The sequence below is a fragment of the Pelodiscus sinensis genome, chromosome 16 (assembly GCF_052426305.1).
Source record: "Pelodiscus sinensis isolate ZL-2025 chromosome 16, ASM5242630v1, whole genome shotgun sequence".
In the NCBI taxonomy this organism is placed as follows: domain Eukaryota; kingdom Metazoa; phylum Chordata; order Testudines; family Trionychidae; genus Pelodiscus; species Pelodiscus sinensis.
In genome coordinates, this window is record NC_143067.1 from 13,836,909 (window position 1) to 13,858,749 (window position 21,841).

Here is a 21,841-nt window from a genome sequence, read left to right on the forward strand (position 1 = left end):
GCTGTAGATGGGGTGAGGGTCCGGGGGAGTAAACGTGGAAAAACTGGGGGGTAGGGAGGAGATACAGTGGGAGGGGGCTGTAGATGGGGTGAGGGTCTGGGGGGAGTAAACGTGGGAGGAAGAACTGGGGGGTAGGGAGGAGATTCGGTGGGGGAGGGGGCTGTATATGGGGTGAGAGTCTGGGAGAGTAAATGTGGGAGGAAGAACTGGGGTGTAGGGAGGAGATTCAGTGTGGGGGGGTAGATGGAGATCCAGGGGGAGCAGGAGATACAGTGGGGGGGCTGTAGATGGGGTGAGGGTCTTGGGGGAGTAAACGTGGGAGGAAGAACGGGGGGTAGGGAGGAGATTCAGTGGGGGGGGTAGATGGAGATCCAGGGGGAGCAGGAGATACAGTGGGGGGGGGCTGTAGATGGGGTGAGGGTCTGGGGGGAGTAAACGTGGGAGGAAGAACGGGGGGTAGGGAGGAGATTCAGTGGGGGGGTAGATGGAGATCCAGGGGGAGCAGGAGATACAGTGGGGGGGCTGTAGATGGGGTGAGGGTCTGGGGGGAGTAAACGTGGAAAAACTGGGGGGTAGGGAGGAGATTCAGTGGGGGGGGGTAGATGGAGATCCAGGGGGAGCAGGAGATACAGTGGGGGGGCTGTAGATGGGGTGAGGGTCTGGGGGGAGTAAACGTGGGAGGAAGAACGGGGGGTAGGGAGGAGATTCAGTGGGGGGGTAGATGGAGATCCAGGGGGAGCAGGAGATACAGTGGGGGGGCTGTAAATGGGGTGAGGGTCTGGGGGGAGTAAACGTGGAAAAACTGGGGGGTAGGGAGGAGATTCAGTGTGGGGGGGTAGATGGAGATCCAGGGGGAGCAGGAGATACAGTGGGGGGGCTGTAGATGGGGTGAGGGTCTGGGGGGAGTAAACGTGGGAGGAAGAACGGGGGTAGGGAGGAGATTCAGTGGGGGGGTAGATGGAGATCCAGGGGGAGCAGGAGATACAGTGGGGGGGCTGTAGATGGGGTGAGGGTCTGGGGGGAGTAAACGTGGAAAAACTGGGGGTAGGGAGGAGATTCAGTGGGGGGGGGGGTAGATGGAGATCCAGGGGGAGCAGGAGATACAGTGGGTGGGCTGTAGATGGGGTGAGGGTCTGAGGGGAGTAAACGTGGGAGGAAGAACGGGGGGTAGGGAGGAGATTCAGTGGGGGGGTAGATGGAGATCCAGGGGGAGAAGGAGATACAGTGGGGGGGCTGTAGATGGGGTGAGGGTCTGGGGGGAGTAAACGTGGGAGGAAGAACGGGGGGGTAGGGAGGAGATTCAGTGGGGGGGGGGGTAGATGGAGATCCAGGGGGAGCAGGAGATACAGTGGGGGGGCTGTAGATGGGGTGAGGGTCTGGGGGGAGTAAACGTGGGAGGAAGAACGGGGGGTAGGGAGGAGATTCAGTGGGGGGTAGATGGAGATCCAGGGGGAGCAGGAGATACAGTGGGGGGGCTGTAGATGGGGTGAGGGTCTGGGGGGAGTAAACGTGGGAGGAAGAACGGGGGGTAGGGAGGAGATTCAGTGGGGGGGTAGATGGAGATCCAGGGGGAGCAGGAGATACAGTGGGGGGGCTGTAGATGGGGTGAGGGTCTGGGGGGAGTAAACGTGGGAGGAAGAACGGGGGGTAGGGAGGAGATTCAGTGGGGGGTAGATGGAGATCCAGGGGGAGCAGGAGATACAGTGGGGGGGGCTGTAGATGGGGTGAGGGTCTGGGAGAGTAAACGTGGAAAAACTGGGGGGTAGGGAGGAGATTCAGTGGGGGGGTAGATGGAGATGCAGGGGGAGCAGGAGATTCAGTGGGGGGGCTGTAGATGGGGTGAGGATCTGGGGGGAGTAAACGTGGGAGGAAGAACGGGGGGTAGGGAGGAGATTCAGTGGGGGGGTAGATGGAGATCCAGGGGGAGCAGGAGATACAGTGGGGGGGCTGTAGATGGGGTGAGGGTCCGGGGGAGTAAACGTGGAAAAACTGGGGGGTAGGGAGGAGATACAGTGGGAGGGGGCTGTAGATGGGGTGAGGGTCTGGGGGGAGTAAACGTGGGAGGAAGAACTGGGGGTAGGGAGGAGATTCGGTGGGGGAGGGGGCTGTATATGGGGTGAGAGTCTGGGAGAGTAAATGTGGGAGGAAGAACTGGGGTGTAGGGAGGAGATTCAGTGGGGGGGCTGTAGATGGGGTGAGGGTCTGGGGGGAGTAAACGTGGGAGGAAGAACTAGGGGGTAGGGAGGAGATTCAGTGGGTGTTTAGATGGAGATCCAGGGGGGAGCTGGAGATGTATCAGGAGTTGTTAATGGGCAGAGCTCCTAGGGGGAAGCTGGGAAGTAAATGTAGACTTAGGCTCAGGGAAGAGAGTTGTCAACCCCAGGCAGGGCTCGCAGCTCCAACTGCGAGCCCGGGGTGGGAGCACTCCATCTGTGAACCCCACACAGAGCAAGGGGGTTGCCGGATGGTTTCAAAAAAAATACCGGACACACTTGACATTACATCACAATCTACATTACATCTTATTTAGAAAACACCGGACATTTATATTTTCTCATTTATATTTTTTCAAGTTGTTTCCCGAACAGAAAGCTCAAATACTGGACTGTCCAGTTAAAAACTGGACACCTGGCAACCCTACCCAGAGCTGACAGTTTGGCTGTTGGCCCCAGGGAAGGGGGCTTCAGCTATTAGTGCTCCATGATGCCCCTACTCCCACACATAATTCAGTCAATGGAAGCAATCCTGGGAAGCATGGACAACACCAGCAGAGGCACAGCATGGACATGATCCACTGCAGTAATTACTGGGGTGGCTATGCATCACCTTAAGCCAACCTAATTTTGTAGTGTAGACAAGGCCCTATTGTAATTTAAACTGGAAGCTGAAAAAGAGCGATCAAATTAGAATATGCCTGTGACATTCTTTTTGCCTGGACTTTCAAATACTAAAAGAATTTTATTGTAAAAAGAGAGGTGTGGCCAGCTCTGATAATGACTTCCTTTGTGGCTCAGGGCACCTCACTTAACTACTTTCTATTTCCTAAATCTGTAAATTAGGGAGAATATTTGGCTCTCTCAACAGGAGTGTAGTGCAGATTAATTAACTAGTGTGATAAAACATTTGGGAGACCAAGAGTGCTAGATAAATCCTAATTGTTTTTGTTTCCTAATTTGTTAAACACAAAAACATGTATTGACAGACAGGGTTCTTGACATGTGACTAAGTATGTGTTGAGGTTTCTCCAAAAAGCACCTCTGAAGGATCTGATATTGGACAGAGCCTGAAGCAACATATTGGAGTTGGTAACTAGTGTTTCTCGTTCTGTATGTTCAATCCAGTGTTTCTACATATCGATTTATGTGTATACATCTATTTTAGGCTCTCATTACCATTGTATCTGAGTGCCTTGCAATTTTTTTAAATTAATTTATTCTCCTAATAGCCCAGTGAGGTAGGGGAGTACTATTTATCTCCATTTTACAGTTAGGGAAATGAGATACAGGTTGACTAAGTAAATTGCCCAGGAAATCTGTGGCAGACCCTGGAATTGAACCAGTATCTCCCAAGCTACTATGGGACCATCCTTCCTTTTCTGGCTTTTCTATTTTGATCTATGTAGAAATTGATAACACTGTTCTATACCACTAATTGCCTCTCTATTAAAGACAAGTTAAATCACTGATTTATTGTACTTTAAAATAAAATCTCCTATATAATATTTTCTTTTTGAAACATGAAGGGTTAAACACAATGGGGGAGGACAACGACTGCCTTTTATTCCCAAACAATGTTTCCATGGTTGGCTTTAGAAGCAGTGCTGAGGAGTTTAGTGTGTCCTCTTCCAAAGGCACAATAATGTTCCCCTTTCAATTCATTAAAGCAAAAATCAAGCCCTACAAAATATTTAAAATAACGTATTGAAAGATTATTGTTTCCCCCTTTCCTTGCAGATATGCAACAGGGAAGGCAGCAATTGCCCTGACATGTACAACTCAGAAGTGGCTGGGTACATGCATTGTGAGCCAATGCCACCAGTAAATGAACTATTAAACTTTAATTTCCATTTCTTCTAATGATGATTGAATCCTGTGAAGTCTGAGAGTTCAATTCCCTCCATTTGTCTCTTCCTTTCAGTTACCCTGTTTATAAACTAAACTCCATACACTCATCACAGCCTCATTAAGGTGTGAATTGCAAATTCCACTTCAGATATTGAAGATTTAAATGCCAGATAGGCTAATTTAGGGCCCAATGTCAATGGGAGCTGGAGGTACTCAGGCTACATCTGGACTGCAGGCTACTTTCGGAAGAAGCTTTTCTGGAAGAGATCTTCCAAAAAAAAACTTCCGAAAGAGAGCGTCTACACAGCAAAAGTGCATTGAAAAAGCAATCTGCTTTTTTGAAAGATAGCGTCAATTCAGTGTGGACACTATCTCACATTTAAGCTGTGATTACTATGGACGGAGTGGTCACCAAGGCTTTTTCCTCTTTCCTCTTCTTTCAAAAGAACTCCCTCTTCCCCGTCCACGTATGCTTTTTTTCAAAAGAGCTCTTTTGGAAAAAGGCTTCTTCCTGATAGAAAGAGGTTTACCAATGTCGGAAAAACCACTCTGTTCTTTCAGTTTTTTTCAGAAAGAACACAATTGCAGTGTGGACATGAGTGAAGTGTTTATTTTGGAAAAATGGCCATTTTTCCGAAAAAACTCTGCAGTGTAGACATACCCTCAGGCTGTCTCTAGACTGGCAAGTTTTTCCGGAAAATCGGCAGCTTTTCCGGAAAAACTTGCCAGCTGTGTACACTGGCCACTTGAATTTCCAGAAAAGCACTGACGATCTCATGTAAAATCATGAGTGCTTTTCCGGAAAAACTATGCTGCTCCCGTTCGGGCAAAAGTCTTTTTCCAAAAGACTTTTGCCCAAAGGGCCAGTGTAAACAGCATAGTACTGTTTTCCGCAAAAAAGCCCCGATCGCGAAAATGGCAATCGGGGCTTTTTTGTGGAAAACCGCGTCTAGATTGGCCACGGACACTTTTCCGCAAAAAGTGCGTTTGCGGAAAAGCATCCTGCCAATCTAGATGCGCTTTTCCGAAAATGCTTTTAACGGAAAACTTTTCCGTTAAAAGCATTTTCGGAAATTCATGACAGTGTAGACGTAGCCGAAGTGTTTCACAGTATTCAGCCGTTAGTTAGGTGAGCTGTATTACTCTGTAGACTAGAGTTACCAGCTGCCGATTTTTGCCTGAATTTGCTAATCAGTGCAGCAGCAATAAGGTCAGAGGCTAGTGTGCCTAAAGGCAGCTTTGTCCAGTGCATAGTCAGCTTCAAGTTAAAGGACTTGGATTTAAATAAAAATAAATCTTAAAAGGACTGAGTACCTGAAGCTGAGTGCTGTGTGATTCAAATGAGATCTTAAAAAAAAAAATCTAAGGGTTTATTAGCTCTGATTAGATATTTAAGTCCAGACAAACTTTAAGAGTTTTTCCAACAATGTTTGTCCAATGTTTCCCTCCTCCAGTGTTGAGCAATGTCCTGGCTGCTGTGATCCACCCTAGAGGTATATATCATTTCTAAAATATGTTGTGGTCATTGGAATGAAGGTTGCTTATAAATTAAGGCATTAGCTTGCGAAGACTATGGTCCACGTTGCCCTGTACATTCAGACAGAATATGGTTTTAAGACAGAGGTAGAATAGCTCTGTCTCTGCCTTTGTTGCCCAAGGTTTGTGGAATTCTCAACCTTCAGCATTAGCAAGCAGTGTGGAAGAGAGGCATGAAGATTTTTTTTTGTATTAAAAACCACTTTCATCCCTGCATAATGATTTAGTTTAATTATTTATGTGACTTTCTGCCATACTGGGTTTAATTCTTACTTGAGAGGCAGCATTTCAAATCAAAGAGAATTAGTCTCCAAGTGCTTCCTTGCTACCTTCCTGTACATTATTTCCCTCTTATTTTTCAACCTCCACTACACCCATTCTTTGAAATCAGATGAAGCCTAGACATGCTTTCTGGCCCAATCTTCCTATAAGCAACTCTGCTGTCTGACCTCAACAGAATGTGAATTACAATAGCATTTCCAAGCACCGAACTGTTCCATGAGGAGGGGAACCTAAGCCAGCCTATTAAAACTATTGTTGTGAGACTGATAAATGAGAGAGAGAGAGAGAGAGAGATCTGTATTGTTCTATGGACAAAGTAATTGCAGGTGATCAGTAAGGCAAACCCTGGTGCCCATACTGCTCAAATGTTAGTTTCTGGGTTTCTAGTTTGCACCTTGTGTTAAAAAACATACCAACTTCGTGTTATGACCTGATTTTTTCCAAAAACACACCCCAAGATATGCAGTCTGGCCCTCATTTACATTACAAACTACTTGGGGCAGGAACCTTCTCTTTCTGTCACCACAGCACCAAGTACTAACTATGCAAACTAACAAAAGTTTCTATCTGTCTGGAAAGAAAAGGTGAAATGCTATCTTTTTCACCACCAATGGAGAGAATGGAGTTCTTCCTTGGCCTGCAACACAGTCAGTACCCACACTCACCAATGCAGCTTGCAGTCTCATTGAGGAACATGGCAAGAGATTTCAGTTTGTGAGAGAAGGGTTTGAGGAAAATGTATTCCTTGTATTTCCTCCCTCATGCACATCCCAAAATAGCTTTGCTACATTCTCTCTTTATGGGGAACTACACGTGGCAGAGTGAGAAGAGGAAGAAATGCTGCATGAAATGTTAAAAGTAAGGTGTGGGTATGTCTGAGCTGCAGTTACACTTGCCTTGGATCTCATTCTTGGTGCACTCCAGCTGAATATTCACGTGTGTTTAATAGCAAATTAATAAAATAGTTCATTGTACCAGGCAGATGCTAACGCCTACATGCAACAGAGGCTAATGTTCCATTTAAAATAAAAGTAATAGAACAACTTCAGGGTTCAGAACAAGAGTGCAGGTGCATCTAGTGTAATGGAAACAAGGTCACCCCTACCCTGTGACCCATCTAGAATTAGGGTTGCCAGGTATCCGGTTTTGAACCGGACAGTCCAGTATTTGAACCTTCTGTTCAGGAAACAAATTGAGAAAATATAAAATGTCCGGTATTTTCTAAAGAAGATGTAATGTAGATTGTGATGCAATGTCAAGTGTGTGTTTGTTGAAAACATCTGGCAACCCTATTTAGAATGCTTTCAAAGGAGTCTCATTGAAGGAACACTGTTGACAGAAATTTTAAATCCTTCAGTGTTATGTTACCTGTAATTCCTTAGATAATCAGAACTAAACATTTTTGAAATACAATTTATCCCCTCTCCCCACTTATGCTGCCTCCTAAGTACCTGTTTATAGCCAGGAGGGTCTGTGCTAAGCCCTGTCCCTTCATCAGGGAAACTCCACAGTCTTTCACTCACAGCCCTTCTTAAAGCAGCTTTTTATTTAAAAAACAGTTTTCTGCTCAGCCTTAAGCAGTGCATAGCCCCTCCTTCCTGAGGAACCATGTCTTCTACTGCAAGAGACACTCCTGCCCTACACCTTCACAGGATAGTTCCCTCACTGCAGCAGCGTTATGTGCTTCTCATTTGCCTCCTCCCATCCTTAACACCCATCTTTTTATCCTGGGATAACCTGATTCAACCTAGGTGTGACTCATCCTGCAATTAAGCCAGTTTCAGATGAGAAATCTCAGTGAAGCAATGTTTGGGTTGCAGTCACTGCAGGGCAATGGTCCTTTGTTTAAAAATATTTTTTCCATTGGAGCTGAAAAGAAAATAATAAAATCAAATTATTTGAGATGTTGCAAACATTTATTTTTACAGAATGTACTTTTAGGCCAAATGGCTCTTTAGTCTTTGTATTTTTGGAAAGAGCTCTAGACAGAAGGTTCCCCCCCTTTCTGGAAGTTTGAATTTATTCTGCAAAAGCCTGTGCTTAAAGATCACAAACTCCTTTAAGCAGATACCATATTTGGAAAAGATCTGGGTCAAGAAAAATAATCAAAAGGGAAGTGCATTCCTCTTCCATCATGTGACTAGAACAGACTGCACACATGCTCACTTTAGCATCAGCTAAAGCAAAGGGACAGGAGACTTCTCTAACAGCATAGTCCAGCTTTGGTACAAGTGAGAGCAGGATGTGAACTAAAATCACACCCTGTTTCACATTTTAAAAACCTCAATTTGATGTCTTATTTAAAGATGAGTCATACTGGTTTAGGAAAACCTTTGAGCATGGAGGCACACGGCACCAAGTCATGGATAGTTTATTGTCTGCACAACCAACCAGATTTGTAGTTCCCCATCCTGCAAGTATTCATGGTTTGCAGGATCATCGCCTTGAACTACATTCTTCCAGAGAGGTATGTCATCTTTTCATTTTATCTTAGCAAGCTACTGGACCCAACCCTTACCTCTGGACTACAATGATTGCAAACTTTTAGCCAAATAAAGCATTTTATTTTAAAATATAGTTTTTGTTTCTAAACTTAATTAGGCAGTTCACGTGAGAAATTGTTCCTACAGCTACTGATTATTAAACCTTCAGAATCATTTATTCAATTACCAGTTATATACATATGAAAAATGATTGTACTATCAAAGCTGTATAATTACAATCTCAAGCATTCATGACACTGAACAGTTAATGTTCTAATTATACCTCTAGCTGGACCATGTTGCACAACTATTACATTTTGGAAACACATTTTACAATATAAAGAGTGGTGTATTAGCTCACCTATTGCACCTAAGCACATGAAGGGAACCAAGGGCACAGGAACTATTGAGAAGTGAGGGGGCATGCCCCTACTTTCTAACACAGGCATAGTTCAAGTGCAGGCAAACTGATCTGACTCATACCTTCTATTCATTTGATCTGCATATAAAACAAACAGATGAGGTGAGGAATGAAAGGGCTTACTTCTAGCCAGATAGAAAGCTAGACATTTCCTGACATCCAGAATCTAAGGATGTTGCTCCTCTGGGATCAAATGTGGCTTAGTGAAGAACACTAGTAAATATATCACTTGGTTCAAGTGAAACTGGGAAACCATCTTAGATAAAAATTTAGGGTGAAGCTGTAGGGTCACTTTGTCTTTGAAATTTTGCATGAAAGGAGTTTTCATCTGGAACTTAACATCTGCCAGGACAGTGTGCATCACCACAAAGATCATTTTCTGACACAGAGGAAAGAAAAAAGAAGTCACAAGAGGCTTGAAAATAGGTTTCATAGGAGCCACTTTAATTATATTAAGGTCACACAAAGGAAATGGCTCTTTACCTGGTGCATGAAGACAAATGACTATTAAAGAATCTCACTGCCATGGAATCTCACTACACTATCCATTAATAGGTGGATGAAGTGCCAACATTCCCACCATATGGCATTTCAGTGAACTAAATGCAAAACTAGAAGACTGAATGGGTAGCAGGTACTCCAAGATGTCCTGAATCCAAGTTAGCATCGGCTGAACTCCCTAAACAATACTGAAAATCATCTCCACTTGGCTGATTTGGCCACCGTGGTAGAGGGCTTCCTACTGGTAAGCAATACCTGCCAGATTGCCTCCGAACATTGTTCCTCCTCTTCATCTGAGCATGCAGCATCAATGCTGTGAGATACAGGGAGATGAACAGTGGATGCAATACCTGAGTGATGCTGAGTCAGGAGGTCATGATGAAGCAGCAGCAATAAAGTATGCTGATCCAAAAATGTGAGTAAGAGAAAAAGCAGTTATACTTGCCTTCTCATAACTATTGTTCTTGAAGATGTAACCTGGCTCTTAGAGATGTGTTCCTCATGTCCATTCCAATACTTCTGTGCATGCTGTGTGCACAATCATCAGAAGTTTTTTTTTTCTAGTGGCATCCATTGAGTGGGCTATGGAGCCTCTGGGAGTGGCACCTTCATGGTGGTGTATATAAGTCCCTGCTACCCCATCATCTGCTCAATTCCTTCTTGCCAGAACACTCCAAGGCTGTGTCTAGACTGGCCAGTTTTTCCGGAAAATCAGCCGCTTTTCCGGAAAAACTTGCCAGCTGTCTACACTGGCCGCTTGAATTTCTGCAAAAGCACTGACTTCCTACTGTAAGAAATCAGTGCTTTTTGCGGAAATACTATGCTGCGCCCGTTCAGGCAAAAGTCCCTTTTGCGCAAAACTTTTGCACGAATGGGCCAGTGTAGACAGCTGAGATTTGTTTTGCGCAAAAAAGCCCCGAACGCGAAAATGGCGATCGGGGCTTTTTTGTAGAAAAGCGCATCTAGATTGGCACGGACGCTTTTCCGCAAAAAGTGCTTTTGCGGAAAAGCGTCTGTGCCAATCTAGACGCTCTTTTCCGAAAATGCTTTTAACGGAAAACTTTTCCGTTAAAAGCATTTCTGGAAAATCATGCCAGTCTAGACGTAGCCCAACAGAGGAGAAGTGGGTGGGATTTGGAATGTAAGGTAAGTAATCGTTTTTCTTCAAGTGCTTGCTCATGCGCATTCCATGAAGTGACACTCAAGCCGGTTCCTTCTGGAGTTCATCAAGTTGCTGACGGCAGTACTGCCCTGCCTGTTGCATGAGGAGTTGTGTGACATGGTGTAGATAGAAGACTTAAATCACAGCTTTACACATGCCCTGAATAGCGACTTGTGCCAGGAATGTGGCTGACAAAGCTCACACTTTGTGGAGTGTGTAGTCAGTACCAGGGCTGGAATCTTACCTAGGTTGTAGCATGTTCTGATGTTGGACGTGATCCATAACATGTGTTGGGAGAAGATGTAAGCCCTTTCATCCTCTTGGTGAGCAGTGGCAACCTTCAAAATGGCTTTGTGCATTCAATGTAGAAGGTTAGGACATGCCAGTCATCCAGGGAATAGAGTATTTGCTCCCAGTTACTGGCATGTGGCTTAGGAAAAAAGACAGGTAAAAATAAGTCCTGGTTCTTATTAAACTAGGAGACCATCTTAAGGAAAAAACACTGAGTGTAAGCAAAGCTGCACCTTGTCTTTATAAAAGACTATGTAGGGGAAGTTGGCAGTCTGAGTTCAAACATTCTTCTGGATGAGGTGATGGTCACCAGAAAGGCCAACTTCCAAGTAAGGCAAAACAAGTAAGGCAGGTCACCATGGACTCAAAAGGGGGTCCTATGAGCCTGGAAAGGACTGTGTTGAAGTTCAACTGGGAGATAGGCTGCTTCACATAGGGATACATCCTGTCCAATCTCTTAAGGAACCAGACCACCATGGGATTTCTAAAGATTGATTTATCCACAACTGCTGCTGAGATGGCTGCCAGATACACTTTGATAAATGATAATACCAACTCTTGCTGTTGGCATTATCAGCAAGTAGTCCAGAACAAGGGGAACTGAACAAGGACATGGACTTTTAAGATGGATGCCCAGGAAAGGAGAGGATGATCTCTCTTCTTTCTTCAGATTTTCTCTTCTTGACTCAATGTCATGAGAGGAGACTGGGATTGAGCAAGCAAAGTGATAGGTGAGTACAAGTTTGCTTGAAGGACCCAGAAGCTCCAGCTCTTACCCTGTAACTTTTACCTGGGTGGAATTCACACAACATCAGCAGCCATTACTAGGTGTGGATAATGGGTTGCTCCACCACTGAAATACTGCACCAGACACACTCTCCGTCTAAGTCTCTGGTCTCCCAATGGTAGGAAAACAACTAGGCTCCTGCTTCTGACAGCCCAGCAAGCTAGCAGCCTTGACAGACTGTTCCCCAGCTGCCTAAAGGGGTCGCAGCAGAGCTGCTGCTTCGGTGCCTCAGAGTGACAAAAAGCCCTGAGGGAGAGGTGAGCACCCCTTATATGCCATAGTTGTTGCCAGGCAGATTAAGGTCAGATGACCCTCCCTTTTCCCGCTCCTTTCAGGACAGTGACTCTTCCTTTTCCCACTTTTTTTTTCAAAACAGGGTGTCAGACACTCTCAACCACTTCTGAAATACCATAATGGCCAACACAAGAACCCTACCGTCCCTCCCCCAACACATGCTCCTCTGCTTGAGCTCAGGATCTGCTCTTGATGAGAAAGTTGTCTAGGTATGGGAAGACCTATAGCTGTCATTTGTGGAAATAGTACACTACAACTTCCATGCACTTGGTGAATACCTTCAGGGCCACCAAGAACCCGAAGAAGAGTACCATGAACCGAGATACCACAAAGCATAGAAACCTGTGGGATAGAATAATGGAGATATGAAAGTATGCATCTTTTTAAGTCAAGGGCAGCATATAGACCCTGGGATCAAGGGATTGAATGATGGAGGCCATGGATATCATGCAAAACTTCAGCTTTACAAGGCTACATCTAGACTACAGAGTTAAATCAGAAAAAGATACACAATTTGCGATTTTTTTCAAAAGAGGCTTTTCCGAAATTTGGTGCATCTACACGGCACCAAATTTTGGAAAACCCCGCTCTTTCGCCATCCCTTATGCCTTGCAGAACGAGGTTTACACAGGGATGGCGAAAGAGCGTGCCTGCTTTTTTGCAATTTTATTTGGAAAAGCAGACACGTTCCTTGGATGCGGCATTGCTTTTCCAGGATGCCTCCAGTATCCCGGAAAACTGCTGCAGTCTAGATGTAGCCTAAATGTGTTGAGATCTCGCAGATCTAGGATAGGTCTGAGCCCACTCTTGGCCTTGGGGATGAGGAAATAAATAGAATCCCTTGCTCTTGAACTCCTGAGGAAACTCCTCTATTGTTCCTAGAGCAAGGAGCAATTCCAACTCCTATAGAAGGAGTTGCTCATGAGAAGGGTCCTTGAAGAGGATGGGGAGGATAGGCTAGAGAAAGGGAGGGAGGGAATAGGACTGGATAGAATATCCCACCTCTACTATGCTCAGCACCCAGTGATCTGAAATGATCTGGGACCAGGTGCGGTATAAGAGGGACAGATGGTTCACAAAAAAGGCAAAGGATCTGGGATTTGCACTGCTGCTCCAACCTTGGGTGCAACTTCAAAAATTTGACTTAGGGCTGGGAGGCTGCTTCAACGAGCCCTGGCCCGAGGAGTACTGAGAAGGATGCCTCCTAGTATTTCTGCTCTGCCATCTATTAAAGTCCTGCCTTGGGGCCCCAGAATAGAAGCAAGGAGTAAGCTGGAGCTTAAAGGGCTTCCTTTGGGGTGCCAGAGTGTGATTCCCCAAAGATCTGAAGGTTGCCCCATAGTCTTTCAAACTGTGCAGACTTGAGTCCATTTGTTCCCCCAAACAAGCCAGCACAATCGAATGGTAGGTCATGGATAGTGTTCTGGACCTCAGTTGGGACTTGGGAGCCCCAGCATCTGAAGCCACAAAACTCATCCTATTGTCATGGCTGTAGCCAATGGACCGGAAGGCTCTGTGACACAGCCACAAGATGCCAGAGGCTCAACAGAGGACAAGCTGCTAGAAGCCACAGCACTGGAGAACGCCTGAACCAGCAGAGTCTGAGCCCAAGGCAAAGTGGGTCTGAAACCACCTCATATGCTGTCATCATGGAGATGGTCAGTGCAGGTGCCAACGTTGTCAGTACTGGATTCCACTGATAAAGCATGACTAGAACTGGAGTCGATCGTATGGGCCCTTGCTGCCATCAGTGCAGTGCAGGAAGTGGTTGGAAGGACCTGCTCCATCCTGTATTCCAGAGGTGACGTGGCGTCGTTTTTGCTCCGCCTAGAAAAGGTTTCCCTGAGCCCAGGAATGGTCCTGGGTCATTTTATGGGATTTTCCCTCTTTAAATGGGGAAACATCAGAGCCTGAGTACAGAGCAATATCACCTACCAGATCCAAAGGCAACTACTGATCAGACAAGAGCCTCAATGGCAAAACAGTCCTCATGGCCGGCTCAAGAAGATGCTACTTCAAGTCTCTTGACATTTAAGCTCCAACTCCAGCCATGGACAGTAAGGGGACTGAAGGAGCCAGGATGGTGCTGCCTTTATACAGCAGGGAAAGGGAATGCCGCCCCCTACAGGTACTGCTAGGCAACGTTCTCTGGCTCCAATATGCTGGAATAAACAGCTGGATATATTCAACTACGGTACACAACCTGAAAGCAAAGCAGAGAGGTAGCTCTTGTGCTTGTGCACCTCAGCAAGAGTTTCAAATTATGCAATTAGCTGCATCTAATGCACTTATTGGATCCAGTGTTCTTATATTTTGATGTATTCTGAAAAAGCCACTAATGCAAATTCTTATGTGCCCACTTGGTGTTTCTGAGAGAGTAGAAGGATTAGATCTAGACTGACTTGGAACCGTCCTTTTGCTCATGTGTGCTCAACACCTAATACAATGGAGCCCTAGTCGCAGAGGGGGCTCCTAGGTGCTATTGCAATATAAATAATAATCACAGCTGTGAGCAAAAAGTGGTGCATAATCTTAACTGCCCTAAATAGGCCCTTCTGGTATTGTGACTCCAAAATCCAACTAAGGTACAATTTCTCCCTACTTCCGATTGAAGAGCAATCAGGAGCAAATTGTGACTTCCACTATGCAAGTCCCATTCTGCTGGCTAGCCATTGGAGCAACAGCTTTGTCAATCTGCCTCTCAGCTGCTGGGGAGGAAGCAGACATATGGCACCTGCTTAGTTCTGTGGGCCCAGCAACCCAACATACAGGTATAAAGGGATGTACTCACTTCATTGCAGAGGCACTAAGGCTGGGTCTACATTATAGTTAGGTCCACATAAGGCAGCTTACATAGACGTAACTGTGTAGGGATCTATGTTAAATGTGGCTCCCACCAATATAAGTCACCCACTACATTGAATTAATAACTATACCTCTGCAAGAAGTGTAGCATTTAGGTAGATGTAGCTAGGGCAATGCAGTGTCCCATGTACACATTACTTACATTGCCTGTTGGCTGCAAGCATGGACTGTCAGCACTGACCTCAAGCTGTCTCAGTACCCACACAGTCAGTTGGTGGAATTACTCCTGGTGAGGACACAAATCACCAATTGGAGCATAGTGTGGACATGAAACATTGCTTTAATTACTGTAGTGCTGTACATCAATGTGTCTACATGACAAAATTAAGACATGCCCTCAAAGTCACAATCTAGCTCTCAGAATCATTATCAGCAGGAGTATAGTACTTTTGCACTGCACATTGTGGAATAGCTTGTAAATATATAAAGGAATCCTGGATCTATCATTAGTCAAGATGAGATGCCTCAAGCAGAAGAACCCATAGCTATTAGCTGCTGACAAAATATGAATACAGTGAAATGTTTTTATTTCGGCATAAGCTTTCATGGGCATGTTACATTACTAATGTGTATATATACACACCTGCCAAACTGAAGTTTCCATTTAATGTTCCTGACAGAAGCTTATGCCCAAATAAATCTGTTAAGTCTTTAAGGTGCCATAGGACTGCTCTCTGTTTTTGCTGAAATAGACGAACATGCCTACCCCTCTGAACCTTCCCTTTGGAAAGTGTTATATAACAGCAAAAAGGGTATATTGCCCAATTATATTGCTTTTTAAAAAAGCTACAAGTTCAGTTCTCTTCCAGCATTTGAGAAGGGATGCATCCCCAAGGAAGTAGCAGACTTGTTATGGTTGTCAGAGATCTGGGTCCACCTTCCATAAGCACAAAAACAGTTAGGAAGATTAAATGCAACGATCTTCCTTCATTGTTTTACTCCATATTCTCTTATTCTTTGCCTTTTTACTACTTTTTGCTTGTCCTCTTCATTTCTATTTCTATTTTTTGCCTTATTTATTTCTGTTAAGAGTTTGTCTCATTTTTTTCTTTTGCATATTGCTGGCTGTCCCCATTCCAAGTATCGCAGCATCTTCAGTGATGTTTCTATTGCAGCAGTTTTACTGTCCTGTGTCTCCTGCTGCTTTTCATTATGTTCCTGATAAAAAATTCTAATAATAGTAGTGAAAATGTTTTCTTACACATAAAGGACAACTAAAATTAGTGAGCACGGAGCTGCAGTAGAAACCAGTGTAGAGGCTCTGCAAACAAGCCAGAAAACACACCAGCAGAAAAAGAGCATTTCACAAAAACACATTGAAATTATTTTTATTTTTTAGAGGAATTAAAAAAAATATGAATATTGACATTGCATTTAAAAAACCTTGGAAGATTGTACACTGTCCAGTCTCACTGAAAATCCAACATCATTGAGCTGGAAATCACATTAAGTATCTCCACCAGAGCTTTGCTCAGTAGATATCAACATGAAAATTTCAAACTAAAGACATTTAAAAAAAAAAAGTCAGAATGCCTGAACCAGAAAGTGCTCTACACCAAACATATCAAAACCCACCACAACTCTGGGGGGCATGGCAATTTACAGCACTGTCAAAAAGTTAGACAAGTCAGCACAAACTGTGAAACATCTTACATAATAAATAATCCTAACTAAAGGAAGCCAGAAACACTTGAAGGAAATCTGATTTTGCAAATATCTGAGATTTTGTTTGAACTTTGAGAAAATTTTCCTATATGTGCTTCTTTTAGCTCCATTAAGGGTTTTTTTTTAATCCTTTGTAAGTATTATATTACAGTTGTTCCTAGCAGAATAAATGTATAGAACTTAGTGGATATGGCTGGTATTCCCTTTTTCTACATCAAAAATAAGGTAAATTGATCTCAAAATAGCGGACAGGTTTATCAGTATCTCAAAACTGGTGTGGATGTAAAAATAAGTGATTTTTTGAAAAAATGAATTTATAACCATGATGATGCAAGCATTTGATTTGTTCTTCACTAGGGTTAAAGCAGTACATACACATAGCTGTTTTAAAATTACATTTTTTCCATGATGTCAGGTAAGGAAAGCTTTCTACAAAAACTTTGTAATTTTCACTTTCTTGAAAGCTTTTTCAGCTGCTAGAATGATTCAATAATTCAGACTGCTTGGTTACAGAAAAGACAAGGGATTAAAAAAAATCTTGATAATAACAATGTGAAATGCTAAAGGCTTCTGAGGATGAGAGAGAAGTGGGTTAAAAACAATGGACTATCAGGAAGCTATCACATTCCACCGCTGCAATAATGGTCAATGTTTGTGGAGTTGACTTACAAATCTAATTTTTTGTCTAAAGCCATTCTCTAATAGTATAAAGACAATAGTCCTGGAAGAAACACATTAAATGTATACATAACACTATACAAATATGTCAAACTTCATATTTCATTGCAGAAGTAATTTCTCTTTTAGACTGAGATAGGAAATGCAAAGGTTTAACTATTCTATTCCTCAAATAATAAACAAATAGGAAGTAAAAAACAAATAGAAAGAAAAAAAATAAAAGATGGGGAAAATATTCATAAAGCCAAATTCTAATTGTGCTAAGACACAATTCTCCACTTTGATCAGCACAGGACTCTCACTGTTATCAATGGCCCAGGTTTTGCAGAGAGAGAATGCATATGGAATAAGCCACAGAGATGCTATGGAGTAATATGCCCTCATGTTGGTCTGTTTTACTACTCCACAATAAATTGCACAGGTGTGGACTACCCTTAAAACGTGAGGCTATAAGTACACCTTAAATTCCAACGCAAAGCTGAAATCATTTAATTTACACTAAACTAGAATGTCAGGACAATTAAAATCTGTTTTATTCAGTAGTTTTACAGTGAAAACTATATAAATTATACATTTCAATTAAATCATGGCCTGACAAAACTAATCTGCTTTAAGACTGCTAACCTTAGTGAAGAGAATGAGATCTCAGCAAATACCAATTTTGTGTTAAAAATGTTACCAAAGGAAAAAAATAAAAATATCTTAATTTACTATAAACAGTGGGAACACCAAAGACAATAGAAGCTTCGAAATGTCAGACTCCAGCCACTGGCAGACAGGTTACACCAATTATTTACAGAACTTTGTATCTTCCTTTGTTGGTTGGCTGGTATGAATTTTGCTGCAAATAAACAGGAAAAATAAGTCAATCACAGCTCTAGCTGAAAACAGACAAGTGAACAGCTGAATCATACAGAATTAGAATTGCTCAGCATTAACCCTTTCTTTGGCAGTTGGAAGGAACTTTATATAGAGTTACATCAAGAGCAATTGAACACATGAACTCTTGAGCTGAGAAGTATCTGCTACCAGGAGTTCTTCCTGAACCTAATACAATGTTATTGGAGGTTACTCCACAGAAAGCCAAGGCTTGTGCTTCTGGGTTGAAAACAAGGAGGACAATAAAACTGAAAGCAGAAGACTACTGCTTCAGAGTGTGCTATGTGGAGGAACAGATGGAAAGGAAAACACACCCCAACACAGTACAAGCAGTACTAAAAGAAAAGTTGAAGATCAATCTGTTACAAGCTTAGCTCTACCTGATGTAGCTAAGGTCAGGAAATGAACTGGTTTGTTAAGTAGGAACTAGCCTTTATGGAGGCTCAATGTCATAACATTCTGTTGATGTCTTTTGTCTGCATAGAATACCTATGAGCCAGTGTTCCCTGTATGCTGAGCACTTGGGCGGCCACCCAGGAGAGAGTCAGGTACCACCCAGCGGATTAGCAGAGTGCCCACAGCACGGGTTTCTATTGGTAGTGCACATCTGCACATGCCTTGGTATACATTAAAAATTATTCTGCACATACATGGAAAAAATTAGAGGGAACACTGCTATGAGCATACATTGATCCACAGAAGAGAGAAATGTGTTTTCTTAGCCGTTCATCTGTACAATACCTTTTATATTTATAGCTTCCAGTTCCAGATAGTAATACATATTTATGCACTAGTGCTTGTATACCATTTTTGAAGCATGTTCTTATAAATCTTTAAAAAGCCAAGCACATTCTTCTGAAATATAGTATATTCCACTTACCAATCTGATAAGTTCTTCTTTTATAAGTCTAGTGATTTCCGCTTTTGCTTTCTGCACAGCGAGTTCATTGGCACCTGGAGACACAACAGGAAGAAATAAAGTACTCATCTTTTCCCCACACAAAGCCTAAGGAGTAAAACTGCAAGTTATTTCTAACACCACCATATAGGTTGCCAAACACATTCTAAAACTTTGCTATTAAATTGTTTACTACAGGTTGGACCTCCATGTCCAGCATCTTCAGGACCCGACTAGTCCCGGATGAGAGATTTTGCCAAACCAGAAGAGGTCATTTCTGTCCCCCCTGCTACTGGCTCCATACCCTGCCCTGCCTCCCCACTGGGTTCTCCCTCCTGCCCACAGCCCAGATGAACTGTGTGCTCCCTGGTCTCCTTAGGCAGCTTAGCTAAGTCATGTGTGCCAGGCTTCTCAGCCCCCCTCCACAGCCCTACTGGGCTGTGTGCCGGCCTTTCCCCCACTCCAGCCCAGCAGGGCCACTCACCGGGCTCCTGGCCTCCCACCCCCCTACAGCATGCCAGGATTCTCTGATCTTGAAACATTGTTGCTGGACCAGAGTGTCCCAATTTATGAGGTGCCCATTACCATGGCTGTTTGTTTTTTTTATACGATGGATATACTTAACATTTCAAGTCACATTTTACACTACATGCAAACACCTAAAACAACAAGTTATTTCGCAGACAAACTCATTTCAGCAACAGAGCATGCCAGAGTAACCATAAGATGAACTGGGCCATAAGCTGCATGCAAGAGATTAGAACAGATATGGTATTGCCGGATAACTGCACAATTTTGTCAATTCTCTATGGGTATGTCTACACTACCACCCTAGTTCGAACTAGGGTGGTTAAATGTAGGCATCCGAAGTTGCAAATGAAGCCTGGGATTTGAATTTCCCAGGCTTCATTTGCATCTTGCCGGGCGCCGCCATTTTTAAATGTCCACTAGTTCGGACTCCGTGCCCGCGGCTACACGCGGCACGGACTAGGTAGTTCGGATTAGGCTTCCTATTCCGAACTACCATTACTCCTCGTGGAACGAGGTGTACCGGTAGTTCGGAATAGGAAGCCTAATCCAAACTACCTAGTCCGTGCCGCGTGTAGCCGCGGGCACGGAGTCTAAACTAGTGGACATTTAAAAATGGCGGCACCCGGCAAGATGCAAATGAAGCCCGGGAAATTCAAATCCCAGGCTTCATTTGCAACTTCGGTTGCCTACATTAACCACCCTAGTTCGAACTAGGGTGGTAGTGTAGACATACCCTATGTTAGCTCAAATAACGTCTCCAGGTTTTCTCTAATTTTTTAAGCACTAAGCAAATTCTTGTTTCTTTTTTTAAAATTATTTTCATATACAGATACCACATAAGCACCTTCTTGCTGGGTGGGATGTGAAGATCTCTTAGGACCTACATCACTACAGCTCCATGAGCCAACTGGAAAAAAAACCTATCAAAACAAACAAGTGGCTTCCCTAGGTGCCCATATTTCCATAACCAAAGTTAGTCTGCCCATAAGGATCCAAAGGTTACTACCAAAAGGAGTCTCATGCCTAGTCCAGCCTGCACTAGGGACATCTTTTTAATGCAAATATGTGTGTCATACTTACTCTCTATAGCCAAGTAAATTTTTCGTTCTCCTTCCTTAGGCTCTTTGCCTGGAGGGAAATATGTTCCTCTGATAGTAATGGCAGCTTCTGAATATTCACTGATTCTCTGCAGAGCTTCCTTGGAGGTAACCTTCCATCTAGCAGTCTATACAAGAAAAAGGTATATGAAGAGAGGCACAGAGAAAGACATTTTATAAAAGAAGAACCAGAGGGCTAGCTGACATTCTAGACAGAAAACTTAGCAACAAGATTACAGAGAGAACTATTTAATCAGAAATGTCTTCCATGGCAAATGGATTTTAACCAGTTTTTTAAAAAATGAATACCCACATCCAAATGAACTTATACCACAAAAGACATCAGTACAGGTTGGACCTCCCTGGGTCCTGAGTGGTCCAAAGGAGGGATTTTGCCTGACCAGAATAGGTGATTTCTGCCCCCCCCCCACTCCTACCAGTCCGACTCTGCTCCTTGTCTGGCCTCCCAGCAGGTTCCCCATGTTCCACCAGCCCTGCTGCCCTGCCACAGCAGCCTATGGTCCCGCCACTGGGGCTCTCAGCTTCACTGCAGCAAACAACTAACCTGCCACTGGTACTCCTGGCTCTGCCAGCCCACAGTCCCACTGCCTGGACAACTCTACCTCCCCAACCCCGGCTGACAGACTGCTGCTCAGCTGCCAGGGTTCCCGACCTCGCCAGCCCTACTGCAGCAGCCCCGCGGTCCCGTTGCCGGGGCTTCTGGCCCCACTGCAGCAGACTGCTGCTCCACCAAAGTCCGCTGGCATTCTGGCTGCCCTGCCACAGGCTCAGCAGGGCTTCCAGCCGCTGGCTTCCCTGCAACAGGATGTTGCCGGACCAGGAAGTCCTGGGTGAGAGAGGTTCAACCTGCATTGCTATCCCATGCGTCAAGAAAATAATGAGAAAGAGGGAGAAAAAAAAAAGTGATGGATGTACAGGGCCACTGGAACAAGCTCCATTTTACTCTGTGGGAAGTTGAGAAGCCTGAAGTTTTAGAGTACTTCATTCACTTAGACACTGTTTCTATTGAAATCTCAATCTATTAGACACACAGAGTTAATAAGATAATAGTTTGTCTCATTCTTGAAAACAATTTGTATCACCTACTACATTCTAGGATGGGAAGGTGGGGGGTATGAAGAACAAACTCAGCACCAGGATGAATGAGGTTCCGCAGGGGCCAGTTCTGTTTTGGAACCAGTTCTGTTCAATACCTTCATCAACGATTTAGATGATGGCATAGAAAGCATGTTTACTGAGTTTGCAGATGATACCAAGCTGGGAGGGGTTGCAAGTGCTTTGGAGGATGGGGTCATAATTCAAAATGATTCGGACAAACTGGAGAAATGGCCTGAGGTAAAGAGGATGAAGCTCAATAGGGACAAATGTAAAGTTCTCCACTTAGGA

The 21,841-nt window shown here is 44.0% G+C and overlaps 1 protein-coding gene across 1 annotated transcript in view; it reads right to left on the reverse strand.

Annotated features, from left to right (window-relative positions):
* Nucleotides 1-15,998: 15,998 nt before the first annotated feature.
* Nucleotides 15,999-21,841, reverse strand: part of DDX46 (DEAD-box helicase 46) — a 34,834-nt gene continuing 28,991 nt past the window's right edge. The window contains exons 21-23 of the mRNA XM_006116048.5: nt 20,418-20,562; nt 18,789-18,862; nt 15,999-17,870 (exon numbers count right to left, since the gene is read on the reverse strand). Coding sequence (XP_006116110.1) covers nt 17,823-17,870; nt 18,789-18,862; nt 20,418-20,562 — 267 coding nt within the window. The 3' untranslated portion in view covers nt 15,999-17,822. The remainder of the gene's footprint in view (nt 17,871-18,788; nt 18,863-20,417; nt 20,563-21,841) is intronic.